General features: G+C 38.2%; 1 protein-coding gene across 21 annotated transcripts in view; it reads right to left on the bottom strand.

Annotated features, from left to right (window-relative positions):
- Nucleotides 1–4,031: 4,031 nt before the first annotated feature.
- Nucleotides 4,032–14,627, bottom strand: part of NEB (nebulin) — a 163,446-nt gene continuing 152,850 nt past the window's right edge. For 8 of the 21 annotated variants that reach the window (XM_075180874.1, XM_075180862.1, XM_075180858.1 and 5 more), the window contains 9 exons: nt 14,208–14,300; nt 12,570–12,662; nt 11,729–11,836; nt 10,274–10,454; nt 9,084–9,176; nt 6,962–7,108; nt 6,838–6,873; nt 6,583–6,689; nt 4,032–4,757 (listed from right to left, as the gene is read on the bottom strand). In XM_075180874.1, coding sequence (XP_075036975.1) covers nt 4,584–4,757; nt 6,583–6,689; nt 6,838–6,873; nt 6,962–7,108; nt 9,084–9,176; nt 10,274–10,454; nt 11,729–11,836; nt 12,570–12,662; nt 14,208–14,300 — 1,032 coding nt within the window. In that variant the 3' untranslated portion in view covers nt 4,032–4,583. The remainder of the gene's footprint in view (nt 4,758–6,582; nt 6,690–6,837; nt 6,874–6,961; nt 7,109–9,083; nt 9,177–10,273; nt 10,455–11,728; nt 11,837–12,569; nt 12,663–14,207; nt 14,301–14,627) is intronic. The other 13 variants (XM_075180873.1, XM_075180872.1, XM_075180871.1 and 10 more) reach the window with 3 other exon arrangements.

A 14,627-nucleotide genomic window follows, 5' to 3' on the forward strand; every position in this document is an offset into this window, starting at 1 on the left:
TATAATCCAACTCCTCCCCTTCATCTACATCTTTGTACTGTCAGTAGGTAGATCAGTTGGTAATTTGTTTTCAATAGTGCAGGGCTTACCTGGTATGGTTTCCACAAGCACAGCACTTGTAAGTTGATGGGTTGGTTTGGCTACCCGGAAGCTGTCAAGTTGCTACCTCCCAGGAGCATAAAATTTAAATATGTACGGCGATAGCTTTGTCTGCCCTTGCATGCGCACTGTGTCATTGCCAGGCACCAGGAAAGGGTTTGGAAGCTGCAACAGGAACTCTGTACAGCTACATAAACATTCTGTGTCCGGGTGCAAGTGCTGTGATATGATTCCATTAAATTTAGTTAATTTCATTCGGATTCAGCCCGATCCCAAGGTTTTTTATGGTGTTTGGTACATTTGGCTAGTTGGTGAGGTCTCGGTTTTTAGCACTCTTGTAGAGCCTGGATGAAAGCAAGAAAGAATTAAACTCAACACCTAATACTTGGTGCAGCTGTAATGCTCAAACCAAAGGACCATCGACACCCTGAAAAATTTAAGAAGCTAACTGCATGGTTGCTTAGTCCTTTATGATTTAAGAGGGATTTCTGTACAATTCAAGAGTTGATGCCTTACAATTATAGATATGGAAGCTAGCACCCCTATCCAACATACTCTAAGTCCTCTAGTGATCTGGAGAAATTAAAGAAATGCCCAACTCCTTACAAAAAAAAAAAAAAAAAATTAGTTTTCTTTTATAAAGCAGTTCTTTCATAACTTTATTTAAACAGTGGACCCGAGACTGGTATTTCTTCTCTAATTCCAACACTAGACTGGATATCTCTATTTGAAGATGAGGCAGGTCAAAAGTTTTGTTCAATCACAAAGCAGATGTAGCTATAGCCAGCATGTCTACTAGAACAACCATTCCACTGGCCCTTTAAGAGATCTCATGGACAGAAGGCTGAGTGTGTTAGAAAAAAAATAAAAAAAAAATATCTTGGACCGCATTAAAGTCAAATGTTGCAATAGCTTCTGTAGCCAGGAGGTTAAGATTACGGGATGAAAACTGCAATACAGATCTCCAGAGAGTTTGCAAAATGCCTCTTAAAGTCTCCTGACAATTTCAGCATTCTCTTTTATTGAGGAGAATCAAGTTAGTACATGCCAGATGTTTTTGTATGGAATCGGTAAATTGTATTAAAGTATTCTTTTGTATGCCAAATTTGCTTCTGAAGAGCGGTTTACATTATTTTTCCAAGAAGCAAAAAGGATCTGTCCCTCAGAGCTTTTGTGGTTCCATGGGACCTCCGTTTAGTTCTCCAATACACTGATAAATGATCCTTTTGAACCATTATAAGAAGCATCTTTGAAAGGAGTGACTTTAAAAGTATTTTCCTACTGGCAATGACCACTGCTAGGAGAGATGGGCAATCGTTACAGTGCAGGTAAACTTTCTTGAAGGTTTATTTGGATAGAGTGGTGTTAGTAGCCAATCCTACCAAAAGTAAAAACTACATTATTCAAAAAGTAGTTCTAATAGAATTCCTCCCAAAACCTAAAGGTGAATGATAAGAAACTGCATTCTCTAGCTCTGGTCAGAACAATCTCTATTTTCTTGTCCAGGACACGGGAGTTCAGAAAACAAGAACTGTTTGTGATCTATACAGGCCATCAGAAAGGGTATGTCCGTATGGCTTTGAGAAGTGATTGTACAGGCATACAAGAGGCAGAAAGTACTAGAAATACGCAAAGTCCATCCAACACACACTTTACACCACTCCAGTCGACATTTGGCATTGCGCATGGTGATCTAACGCTTGTGTGCATCTGCTCGGCCATGGAGACTCAATCCATGAAGCTCTCGACGAACAGTTCTTGTGTTGATGCAGAAGCTGTTTGGAACTTGATTGTGAGTGTTGCAACCAATGACAGACTATTTACGTGCTTCAGCACTTTGCAGTCCTGTTCTGTGAGCTTGTATGGGCTATCGCTTGGCAGCTGAGCTGTTTATAATCCTTGATGTTTCCACTTCACAATAACGGCACTTACAGTTAACCAAGGCTCGTCCAGTAGGCTATAAATTTGACGAACTGACTTGTTGGAGCAGTGTCCTATGACAATGACACGTTGAAAATAACAGCTCTTCAGTACAATCTATTCTACTGCTAATGTTTGATTATGGAGATTGCATGGCAGTTCCTAGGAAATGCCCAATCGAGACCATCTTTAAATGGATTAGTGAAATCATTGTACAGGCACACAAGAGAAATGTATATAAGATACCAGGCGTTCTGAAGGTTCACTCTACAAGAGCATTAGCAATCTTGTGCACATAGGTACAGAAGTGGAAGCTGCTCAAATCAATTTATAGGCCATAACAGGTGCTTGAAAGGGTGGGGTTATCCTGCAAGGAACATACACACAACATTTTTCCCCCCAGCACACTGCTATAGCCAGCAACAGATCTGCCATTTCTACTGTAGATAAAAATGCAAAAGTCTTTGTTGCACACATTAAAAACACATATGTATGGCCCAAATATATGGGACTCTCATTGTTTAGAGTAGGACCATCCTATTAGCAAAAGCGCCTTGCCGTGGCGGATGGCTTAAACATACATTTGCAAATGTGTGCAACAAAGACTTTTGCATTTTTATCTACAGTAGAAATGGCAGATCTGTTGCTGGCTATAGCAGTGTGCTGGGGGAAAAAATGTTGTGTGTATGTTCCTTGTGCACATAGGTCTCAGGTCTAATTCGTGGATATCTGCAAAGCAGCCGGATGGTCATCTATCATGCCTTCACCAGACATTATCTAATGGATGTGAAGTCATCTGATGATGCAGTTTGGGAACATATTCTCCACACAGCTACTAATAAAATCGTCTGCGTTCTGCAGCATATATGGCTCATCTGGTGTTTGTTTGCACATCCTACAATGATTGCTTGAGAACATCAACTTCTAATGGCTGCCATGGAGGATGGAAGAGTAAATATGCTAATTATAGTCGCTGATCATTCTTTTTCCTCTCCATTCCATGGTATCCCTAAAGTTCCCACTCATACAGTTTGATATGTTCTTCTTATATATTTCAGGAACAGCTTAGAAACTACTACCTGGGGTGTTTATAACATCTTATATCTACTTAAGCTAGAACATACTAACTCATTGTGATGGCTGCCATGGTGTATCTCGAGGAAAAGGAATGATCAGTAACTAGAATTTGCCTCTTGCGCTTTTCACGAGATGTGCAGAACCAAGTGCAAGTCATCCGATGGCAGATGCAGATCCATCCGTTCATCCTTTGGGCTTAACAGCTGGATCTCATGGGTTACAATTAGACAAGTCCCAAACAACATATGAATGTTCCTGGTCCATCAACGTCCATTTCCTGCTCTGCTATTTTCAGCCGAATAATTCTGTAATGGTCATCAGAATTTCACACGTTCATGGACACATTTTATATAGATCTGAGAGATCTGAGGAAGGTTTATATTTGGAATGTACTGACCTCCCGTTTCTAGACTGGTACACTCCTGCCTCCACTAGTGGCAATATGGTAGGAGCTCTATTGAATATTTGCATGCTTCCATTTGAATGATGGTTCCAGATATTCCATTTGTCCCTGAATTTTTATCTACATGGTCCATTGTTTTAAGGGATAAGATTACCTTTCTGTGATCCCTTTTAATCAAATATGTCCCGTCATTTACAGTAATTAGGCTGTTCTAACGCACCTGAAGCCCCGATTGGAATTACGCTAACGGCTGGGGAAAAGGGCGTGTTGCAAAGCCGTCCACAGTTCTTCAATAGAGTTCTTGCGCTAGAGCATGTTCTACAGAACACTATGAAAGCCCTGTGGAACGAGAGTCCAACAGAAGCCCACAACTCTCCCATTCAGGTAATGGGCCAGCACCATTTGTTACGCCCCCATATGTGGTGGCATATTTGATTTTAAAGGGTTAAATAATGCCGGAGTTATATATAAATAGATGATGATGATCCTATAATATCAAATATTCTGAATTTCAAAGTATCGGCACAATAAATACTGCAGAAACCCCAGCTTTATTGTTCACCAATGTACAGGGTGTATGGGTGGTTGACCCTAGAACATAATCATATGCATGCAGCGTTCACAAGCAGAGGAGGGGAAGAGGCTCTTCCATTGTGTCATATCCTAGGGCGAGTGCTTAAAACAATGTAAAATGGTGAATTTTACAACACCAAGAAGTATGTCAAGTCTGTGTACAGTAAGAAACATATTGAACATACAAATAGGTAAGATGGCATTGGCACAGTTCAAGTTATCTTACCACAACACGTGAGTCTAGAATTATTGGTAACCAAAGACGATCTATATAATTCAGGCGTTAGTCAGCTGATGTTACTTTAAAGACAAAAATCTCTAATTTTTATAAAATACAGTTAAATATCAGTCCAGTTTTAGGAAAATACATAAGATGTTAATGTTGTTTTTAAATTTGATTGTTTTTATTTCAGACATAAGGCAAGAGAATTCAAAATGGCGGCTGCTCCTCCAGTGATGTATTTAGGCAGTGCTAGATCTGTCACTGCTGGAGGACGCTTTCCGTGGTTTATTAAATGGCTTCCACATAATTAGCGGGAACCATGCCAGTCTTGCCAGTTCTCTGGACTGTTCCGTACATCCAGCCTTCATCTATGGTCTGGACATTAACTATGGTGTCGCCATCCTTGAAAGATACTTCATCGTTGTCCGCTGCCCTGTAGTCATACATGGCTCTAAAGGTTTTCTGGAAAGGAAAAGCAATATGGTTAGTCCTTGGCTGGATACATCAGATTTGGTTGGTATGAGGATACCGTATTGAGCTCTTCCAAGTACCGATTGGTTTGCAATAAATGCTCTACTTCCTAGTGGAGGAGAGGACATTGTTCATGTACCTGGAACGTGACTGTGGAAACTCATTTGTTAATGGACTGAATTTACAAAAGTGAAAGTTTTAAGAAATAGTGGTGGGCTGTTTTTGTTTAATGAAGGATTCACAAATGTACTTTACTACTGTTCTGATTGTAAGTTTTTAAAATACAGGGTGATTCAAAAGTCGCCGTACACCTTTTTATTTCAAAAACTCTACAGGAATTGGGCCGATTTCAAGATGGCGCCCATGTTTGGTACATACCATAAAAGATAGACCACGTCACCCATACCTTACTGGAGTATTCAGGTTTCCCAATTTCCTGTAGAGTTTTTGAAATAAAAGGGTGTACTGCGACTTTTGAATCACCCTGTACATTAAAAAAAAATCAGACTTGGGTAAGACATTGTGACACTTGCTGTAAAATGTTCTTATTTAATGTCAGAAATGAAGCTACAAATGGCACTTTTAAGAAGCATTGTCTACTTTTAAAATGACAAATTTTGTTTATTTCTGAATCTGACTATAAGTTTGTTTTTAGATTTATTTTTTATTTATGAAAATGCACAAGGTGCACATTGCTAAAGGCATTTTATTAGACGATGATTAATACCATAAATATCCAAACTTTGAGTAAACTGTAAATCTAAATCGATGTCCCTGCATAACGCAGTGATGGGCAACCTGGGTGTGGCCCTCTAATCTGTGCATTATATTAATCTCAGTAATAAGTTATAACAATACATTCATTCAAAGAGACACCTATCTGTAATAACATCAGTAGGCATTTTAAATAAGTGTTACAAGCTATAACAAACATATCTGACAATAGAGTAGGAAGTAGCTGGAGGCCACAGGTGAAGGCTCAAAGGTCCGTCTGTTGCCCATCACTGGCATGAGGTCAATTATGTAATTACGCTGCAGCTTTGTTGGATATTAAGAGAGCCAGACAGAGTATAGCTAAATGTAGCCTATATCATAGAAGACAAGTGGTTATAGGATCTCATCATACTTTATAAGGCGCAGCAGATCCGTATAGCAAAATATAAAAAGAACACACTGCAAATAAAGGGCAAAAGAAGCAATAGCATCAGTAAAAATCAATAGATGAGAAGGTACAAAAAGCCACTATATTATAAGACACAACTAGGACAAAGGATAACATTACAAAGAGGACAAGGAGACCGGAGATACACAAATATCAACTTTAAATTTCAGTGTACAAATAAGCCATCAAGTATTTGTGTGCTACATGAAAAAACAGTCAGTATTTAACTTATGTGCAAAACAGAATACTAATTTGCACCCCTTGCATTGTAACATGGTTTTGTCCAGGAGACTGAAATAAGAAGTTTCTCAAGTTAAGATCCTTAAAGAATCAGACCCTGAGTGATCAAACTCTTTTGTATCATTTTAGACAGTGCTTGTGTTCCAATATGTCTGATTTTCCTGAATATGACCATGTTGGAAATAATAAACACGTTAGACCCTTTGCACTTGTGTTTTTGATATAGACAATGATGACTGTTTAAGGGTATATCTGTCTACTATGTTGGCGCTATGTAAATAAATGATGATGATGATCTGTCTAGATGATTTATCCACCTGTGAGTGACATGCACACGGCTATGAAATGCTGACAACTCCGAATTTGAACCTCTAAACCAACGCACAAGCAGACTTAATGAGTCTCATTACTTACCCCAGTAGTGGATGGATGCGATGGGACAGATGAAGTTGTTGTTTGCTGAGTGGCCACAGAAGAAGACCTCTGTTGTGGAAGTTCGGTGGTTTTCGCTTGCTTGTAACCTACAATGTAAAATCATCTTCATGAGAACACGAAAGTGCTCTGCATTTGCTGTAAGCTGTACATTGCTGCTACAAGCGGTCTTGTACGGCCAGAGACTACAGCGCTTGCCAGATTGCCTTATATAGATCTAGTGAGGTGCATACTTACCTTGGTAAAACAGTACATGTGAACTTTCCTTGTGGCCTATAAGTTTTATGGGACAACGACAATGATAAGTACTCGTGTTACTCTAAAAGTATGGAATGGTCTTAGTCATTTATTGTCATTGTACCTGTTACAGTAGTGGTAAAGATTCCGCCGTTGCTATAATAGGAATGGTGATGGTCGGCTGGATCAGACGGTTCAGATTTTTCATCCCCAGCGCTCAGGCTCAAAGCACTAGCAGAACGGGACTGCTCACGGCTGCGGCGGGCTTGGACTGCAGGAGAAATATTCATTATATTACACCCACAAGACACTGGGAAACAAGTTGAGTGTATGCACTTTTCAATATAGTCATTTGACGAACATATTCTTATTTTATACATACGAGGTATGTCTATTAAATAACTCACCTTTATTTATTGGTATTATAAATTTATTGTTTGTCCCCTTCAATATACTCCCCATTTGCACTAATACATCGCTGTAGTCTTGTTTTCCACTGTTCGAAGGCATGGAGCAAATCAATTTCTGTCACTTGTTTCAACATATCTGCTGTTTTTATCTATGCAGCATCAACTGACTCAAAATGTGTCCCTTTAAGCACTGATTTAACTTTTGGGAAAAGATAAAAATCGCAAGGTGGTAAATCGGGCGAATATGGAGGATATTCAAGTGAAGTAATGTGTCATTCTTCCAAAATTACACCCTTGATATCGAAAAAACAGTTTTTTTCATTCTTGGTGATGACGGTGTTTTCCAGTGCATTAACTGTCTTTTGGTTTCAGGATCGTACTGGAAGATCCAGGTCTCATCACAAGTGATTACTTTATGAAACAGGTTTGAATCTGTGTCAAGTTGCTGCAAAATGTCAACACAACATTCCTTCCGACGTTCTTTATGCTCTGATGTGAGAACCTTTGGGACCATCTTTGCACAAACTTTCGTCATGTTAAGATACTCTTGCAAAATTTTCCATACGGTGTCTTTGTCAATGTTCACGGATTCAACTATCATTCGAACACTGAGTCGGCGGTCTTTTCGAACAATCTGACTGATTTTTTTTTCTACATTTTCTTCGGTTCTTGAAGTGCAAGGTCGTCCAGGGTGTTCATCGTCTTCGACATTCTCACATCCCTCGCTAAATCTTTTGTGCCACTCAGACACTCGCGCACAAGACAGGCAGTCATTCCCATAGGCCGTAGTAAGCATTGTAAAACATTATGTTGGTCTTTTGTGCAATTTTACTAAAAATTTCAAACTGACACGTTCAACTTTTAAACTTAGCATTTTTTCGGCACTCTACAGAAAACACAACCAAACTAAATGGCGACTCACAATCAACCGAACGTCATAGACTGTTGAACCTGTCTGAACCTGCATGACAAGCTGCAAGGTTACTACGTATGCAGTTATAACCGGTTCTGACTGCTTTGTCACAGTCTCGTTATCAGGAACGGGCTGGGCAGGGGGGCATCAGCCCCCCCGGGCCGCTCAGACTCTCCGCTTTTAGGGCCGGCCTGCTATTTCTAAGGATTTTTACCTGATATCATCAGATGCGGCCGCGTCAGCGCACAGGGGGCCGCATCACATGACATGGGATACGGGCGCGTCATCAATGACACGGCCGCATCCCGTGTAATGAGATGCGGCCCCCTGTGTGCCCACTGGGCTGAAGTCTCCCAGCCCGCGCCTGCTCGTTATTTAACAGACATACCTCGTGTATATATATAGTTTTCATTATTTTTTGGTTATGTCTACTTGACAATGATTTGTTTAAATCAGGCCTGTCCAACCTGCGGCCCTCCAGATGTTGTGAAACTACAAGTCCCAGCATGCCCTTCCAGCTATCAACAGGTTGTCTACTGGCAAAGCATGCTGGGGCTTGTAGTTTCACAACACCTGGAGGGCCGCAGGTTGGACAGGCCTGGTTTAAATGATGAAGTTTTATAAACATGGCACAGTCTCTCATTACATCAGAGTTATTGATTTGAAGGGATGAAGGGGAAGCAGGTATGATTACATTTTATAGAGCTCATCCATACTTCTGCTGGCTTATCTTTTCAAACAGCAAGATGTTTGAAAAGATGGATGGATGTTTAGTGTAGCTCCACCCACTTCTAACTAGCTTACACACAGACACAAGTGGGAACACACTAAAACAGCGGCTCACACTCTGGTGAGACAATCTAAAAAAAAAATAAGGACACACAGTGATCGGATTAAAATTCAAAAAATGGGAAGTAACACACCAGAGAGCATATGCAGGCTTCTTGATTGAATGTTGTCTTCTGCTGGATCATAATCGAACACGGATCCTGGATTTGTACGCCACACTCTAAGATCTAAGGGGAACAATTAGGAAGTTAAAATCTTGCATTATCTTTTTTACCCCAATGCCACTTATCCCAAAACGACTTCTAAGGTCAACCATCTATATAAAGATTATGTTTTAGTAGCAAAAAAAGCATACCCTCATTTTGCATAGCACTATAAAAATAAAAAAATAATCAAAAATACAATAAAATTTAGTGTAGTATAAAACGGTATACGAGGTGCAAATAACACCTACATTTGCAAAATAAACTACTATCGTATTTACTCATTGCTGAACTGACCTTTGTAATCAATATCCCACAAAAGAAAAAAAAAATCTTAAATTAATGATTTACTCTATTATTTGTCATTAAAACCAAAATCCTTCAATGGCTAAAAGCAGCAAGGACTTGTTTAACGGGATGTCTTACATCTACCCATAGCACATTGTGATAGTAACCTTGGGCCTGATTCATTAAGGATCTTAACTTGAGAAACTTCTTATTTCAGTCTCCTGGACAAAACCATGTTACAATGCAAAGGGTGCAAATTAGTATTCTGTTTTGCACATAAGTTAAATACTGACTGTTTTTTCATGCAGCACACAAATACTTGATACCTTATTTGTACACTGAAATTTAAAGTTGATATTTGTGTGCTACATGAAAAAACAGTCAGTATTTAACTTATGTGCAAAACAGAATACTAATTTGCACCCTTTGCATTGTAACATGGTTTTGTCCAGGAGACTGAAATGAGAAGTTTCTCAAGTTAAGATCCTTAATGAATCAGGCCCCTTGTTAAGAAAATGTACGACAGAATACGTAAAGTAAAGGATGTCTGAGTTTTCCCAGTCATATTTCAACATCCCTTTTGGTAACAAGCCCATGCTGATTGTTAGTTTGTTGAGCCATAGAGATAAATGATCATAATCATCCTCTCTGTCTCCAATTCATTCACATATATAAAAAAAAAAAAAAAAATTGACTGTTGTACAACCAGACGTTTAGACTCATGCATTCACATAGAAAATGCACTTGATTTTTCAATTATTTGGAAAGCTATAATTCCCAATAGTTATTGCAATTGGCTTCAGAGTTGAATAACATTATAAATTCTTCAATACCTGTAGCATCCTGATCCTGCTCGGTTCTCTTTCGTTCAATTTCTACGACCTTTCTCTGAATTCCACGGTAGTTAATGTCGCTGAAATCGATGGTATTCTTCTTTACTCTTTCTGTTATTGGATCATTGACCACAGGAGTGAAGCTTCCCTTCTGCTTTTCAAATTCTTCATGGTATTTCACCTGCAAATACAGAAAGGAGGTTTCTTTGAACGTACTTCAGACACATTTCAAAATAAAATTAAATGTTTGACAAAATAAAAAAACATGTTTAAATCATAGTTACAGGGTATAACTTGTTCTGCAGTGTCTTCTATAATAGAGATAAACATATTTGCTATTTTAAAATGTAGTTAAAACACAACCGCTCTTTAATTTATTGCTTTAGCGATGGGACTCCAATGGAAAAATCATAAGATTATCAATATGAGTTGCTGTATAAGTGCTTTCTGAGTGGAATTAAACACAAAAACAGGCTGGTACTGTCCTACAGAGGCTGGGTGAAGAAAATTCCATTATAATGCATTTTTTTCCATTACAGTGGAAATTGCTATCAGTCAACCCAAGATATTGTCAAGCAAACCTCCAGGTATATGGATTCAGGGAATCTAATAAATTAGCAGTTATTAAGCAGTACTATTATGACAATGCAGTATAAACACACACACCTACATATTCTCCTTACTGTAATATATAAGGGTATTAGAAAACTGTTATTTAAAATGTTAACTTTACTTTATCTCATTAAAGAAAATGTGTTTTGTAACTGGATTCTTTCCTAATGCTGCAAGCGTAGGGCCTGGTGTGTTGTGACAGTGTAATGTTTTAATGTGAAAAATAAAGGAGAGAAGCAGTAAGTATCGTTTCAACACATTGTTTGAAAACTGTTCTAAGGTAACTGTATAGAATAAGTAAGGTTGTCCATGGCAAGCAATCAGATCCTTGCAATCATGACAATCAGATTGGTGGACCAATTCTCAAACATATCCTTCATTATCTTTTTCACTCCGGCATGGATGAGATATCTCTCATAGTCGTTTATAAGTAGACCCATGACGTACGTATTGCTCTTTAAAGTGCAACTGTTGCTTATACTGAGTGCCACAGAGAAGAAAGCTATTTTGCCAATTCAACCAATAATCCTGAAAATACAACCCATCGATCCACTAGGAGCCGGTGTCTCATACATTAGTCATGGGAGAGAAACATAATCTTTTCATTGTATAGTTTGAGGCACCCTTAGGGTCTCCATCATTTTTTTCAAGGCACCCCTAAGCCAAAATATTTGCTAAGAAGTCCCCTGCCTTGCTTACAAACGGCCCTGGCTGAAGCACCCCTGTGAGATTACAGTAGCACCCTAGGGAACCACTGGTATAGACTGAAGATAAATGACATTGATAGCAACAAGGGTGTATAATTAATTTAATCACAAAGACAGAATAAACAATTGCATGTACCGATGAAATGTGGCGTTGGGTTTCACGAACACGTCTCATTTCGGGTGTATCCAGCACGAAGGCAGCTTTTCCTTGTATCTGTTTACGGAAACTGTCGGAATACAGTACCTGAAGGTGAAGAAATAGTTAGTCAGTGACTGCACAGGGCGCGCCGTTGTCTCCTAGCGATAGGATGTTTGTCACAAGTGGTAGTAGTGTAAACTAGCAGCAAACCGTAAGTAACCAAAGCTCTTTCAACCGGGAATGAGACAATCATGAACATTTTTCCTACCTGATCTTCAGAAACAGATAGAAAACCTTTTAATATTGGGTTGTTAATTATTAAAAATTGATTATGACAAGCTCTAACCACAAGAACCTTTAATATACAAACCGATACTGCAAAATTGGACTTGCAAATTTCTGATATACTGAATGCCCTGAAATAAACTTACTATGGTCTTAAATGAATGATATACAGATACATGTTCATAATGCAACATCAGCACTTGAAATGATATCATTGAGAGCTATGAAACTTGATTAATAGCCATTATTTTTTTTTATTTTTTATTTTTTCTGATTAGCCACATGTAGTAATTTTAGCAGGTTTGTTAACCAGTAAAGTGTTTTTCTGGTAAAAAATAAATTGTTCTCTTCAAACACTGTAAGTATGTCATTATTAGCAGAAATCCCTCAGTCACTGAAAGTTATCTTGTAGTATATAGTCAAGATTGTAAACCTTGGAAAAATGTTATATATGCTATTGTAATTTAGATTAAGAAATCCATACACTGCACAGATTAAACCATTAAAGGGGTTACATATAAAAATGAGTTCCTTGGCTGGTTTACAAATATACCGAGCTAATCGCTTCTTGGTTGCGTTTAACCCTCTCCATCTCTGGAGTCACAGGCGTTGGTGTGGCCTTTCCCAAATGTTCTTTGTATGCCACCTAAAGTGTACAAAGAGGCATCCATGTATCACTACAAATATGCAGAACTCTACAGAGTGAGTGTTACTTCTTAGGTTCACATAACACTGCAGAGGAAGAGGTTGTAAGCGTTATTACGGTTAGACTTATAGCAATGGCAAACACGTCTCTTACCAATACGTCTGTCTACATCTTCAGTACAAAACAATGCACAATTGGCAGGTTTGATCAATGAATGTTATTCGGCAACCAATTCATACATTCATATAGTGACCAAATGGTTAAATAATGAAATATCAAATAATCAAATCACAAACAATCTGTTTTTCCCACACAAACAGTGATTTGATTGAAAAGAAGACCAAATTTCTCTGAAACAACCTGATGTTATTCCAACGATAATTAAATCTATCTCTAAACAATGCAGCTGAACAAATGAATTCAGAGAAAACACAGTCTTGAAATCATTACATAAATATGTTCTTTAATAGCCTGAGAGGTCACTTTTGGGATAACTCTGGCTACATAAGTACATAATGGTCTTATTGATGAATGACTACCCTGTTCTAATCTGTCCTTTCAAAATGTTTAATTACTTGATCATTCTAATTTGATAACTTTTTCCCACACAAGAAGAGTATTTCTTTAACTTCAACATTCATGGACAGATATTTCAGCATTAGGATATCAAATTGTTCCTTGTATTAGTAGCGTAATTTGGTTTCAGTTCCATTATTTAATATTATACCATCAATAATTACAAAAACGTTGTTAGTAAATTGTAATTTTAATTGCTGTAGATGTTTGTTAAACAATCTATAGAATATTGCCCTTTTCCAACCCCTTTAAGTGTTTATTTTTAGAGCACTTTATATAATAGTTTGAACTTTCTGTAAAATTAGATAACAATTATTATCTGCCTGCAGGAAAGGAATATTCTCCTTAAGTTGCTAAAGTTCAGGAAGTAAATTACACAGATGAACTATATCTTATTGTCTGTCCTGTTTTAATACTAATTGATTATTATTACAGGTAGATTATCAACATTCTTGAGAATTGTATTAATCTTCAGAATTACACATCACACTCTGCTGGTTGTACTATCTACTGTGAGGTGATTCACAGTAGATAGTACAACTCCCAGTGCCAGATGCCTGCACCATCCGCAAGCACGCTGCACCATCCGCAGGCTATGCATTTATTATCAAGAAGAATAAACGATATAATTATCTAGGCATTTTCTTTTGTAATCTAAAAAGCACATATAAGCCGCAAGAAAAGCCAGCAGACCCCAGTGACCTAAAGCAGGGGCCAATGTAAATCTGGTGGATGTAAAGGATATGGATTTAACATTTTTATTATAAATCTTTTTAAGTGATTTTATGCATTCTTGTTGCAGGTTGGGTACAATTGGTATAAGGAAGGAGGATTACAGAGATAAAAGGTTAAGGGTGGTGTGGTGTTTTGTTACGTATGTTAAAATTTCATCATGGGCTCATATTAATATGATAGGTAGTTTGTTTAAGAAAACTGTTTGAATTATTTAGCATATTCTCCAGAAGGTACCATGCTAATGTTTTCTTGATTGCGTCTGACCCTCTCCATCTCTGGAGTGATAGGTGTAGGGGTTCCTGTCCCCAAGTTTTCTTTGTATAATACCTACAGGTTACAAAGGTAGCCAGCATTAGCCATTTGGACCACAACTCTGTGAATATAGGAGTTTTATATATACTGAAGACATTTTCATTAATCTCTTGGTTCTTCAAAAGGTTGCACAAAAGACTGAGCCACTGTTTCCTCAGTAACATAATCACATGATCACATTGTGGACAGGCTACTGCCTCTCACAAGATCAGCACACTCAATGCAGCTGTGAACATTCAGATGATCTAATTGACTAATAAACAATGAGGTGGTGGATTGTCCAATCGGGGCATAGGGTATCCCCTGGTGGGTCAGTGCTGAGTCATTGGAACTGCACACTGA

Source organism: Mixophyes fleayi, chromosome 7, assembly GCF_038048845.1.
Source record: "Mixophyes fleayi isolate aMixFle1 chromosome 7, aMixFle1.hap1, whole genome shotgun sequence".
In the NCBI taxonomy this organism is placed as follows: Eukaryota; Metazoa; Chordata; class Amphibia; order Anura; family Limnodynastidae; genus Mixophyes; species Mixophyes fleayi.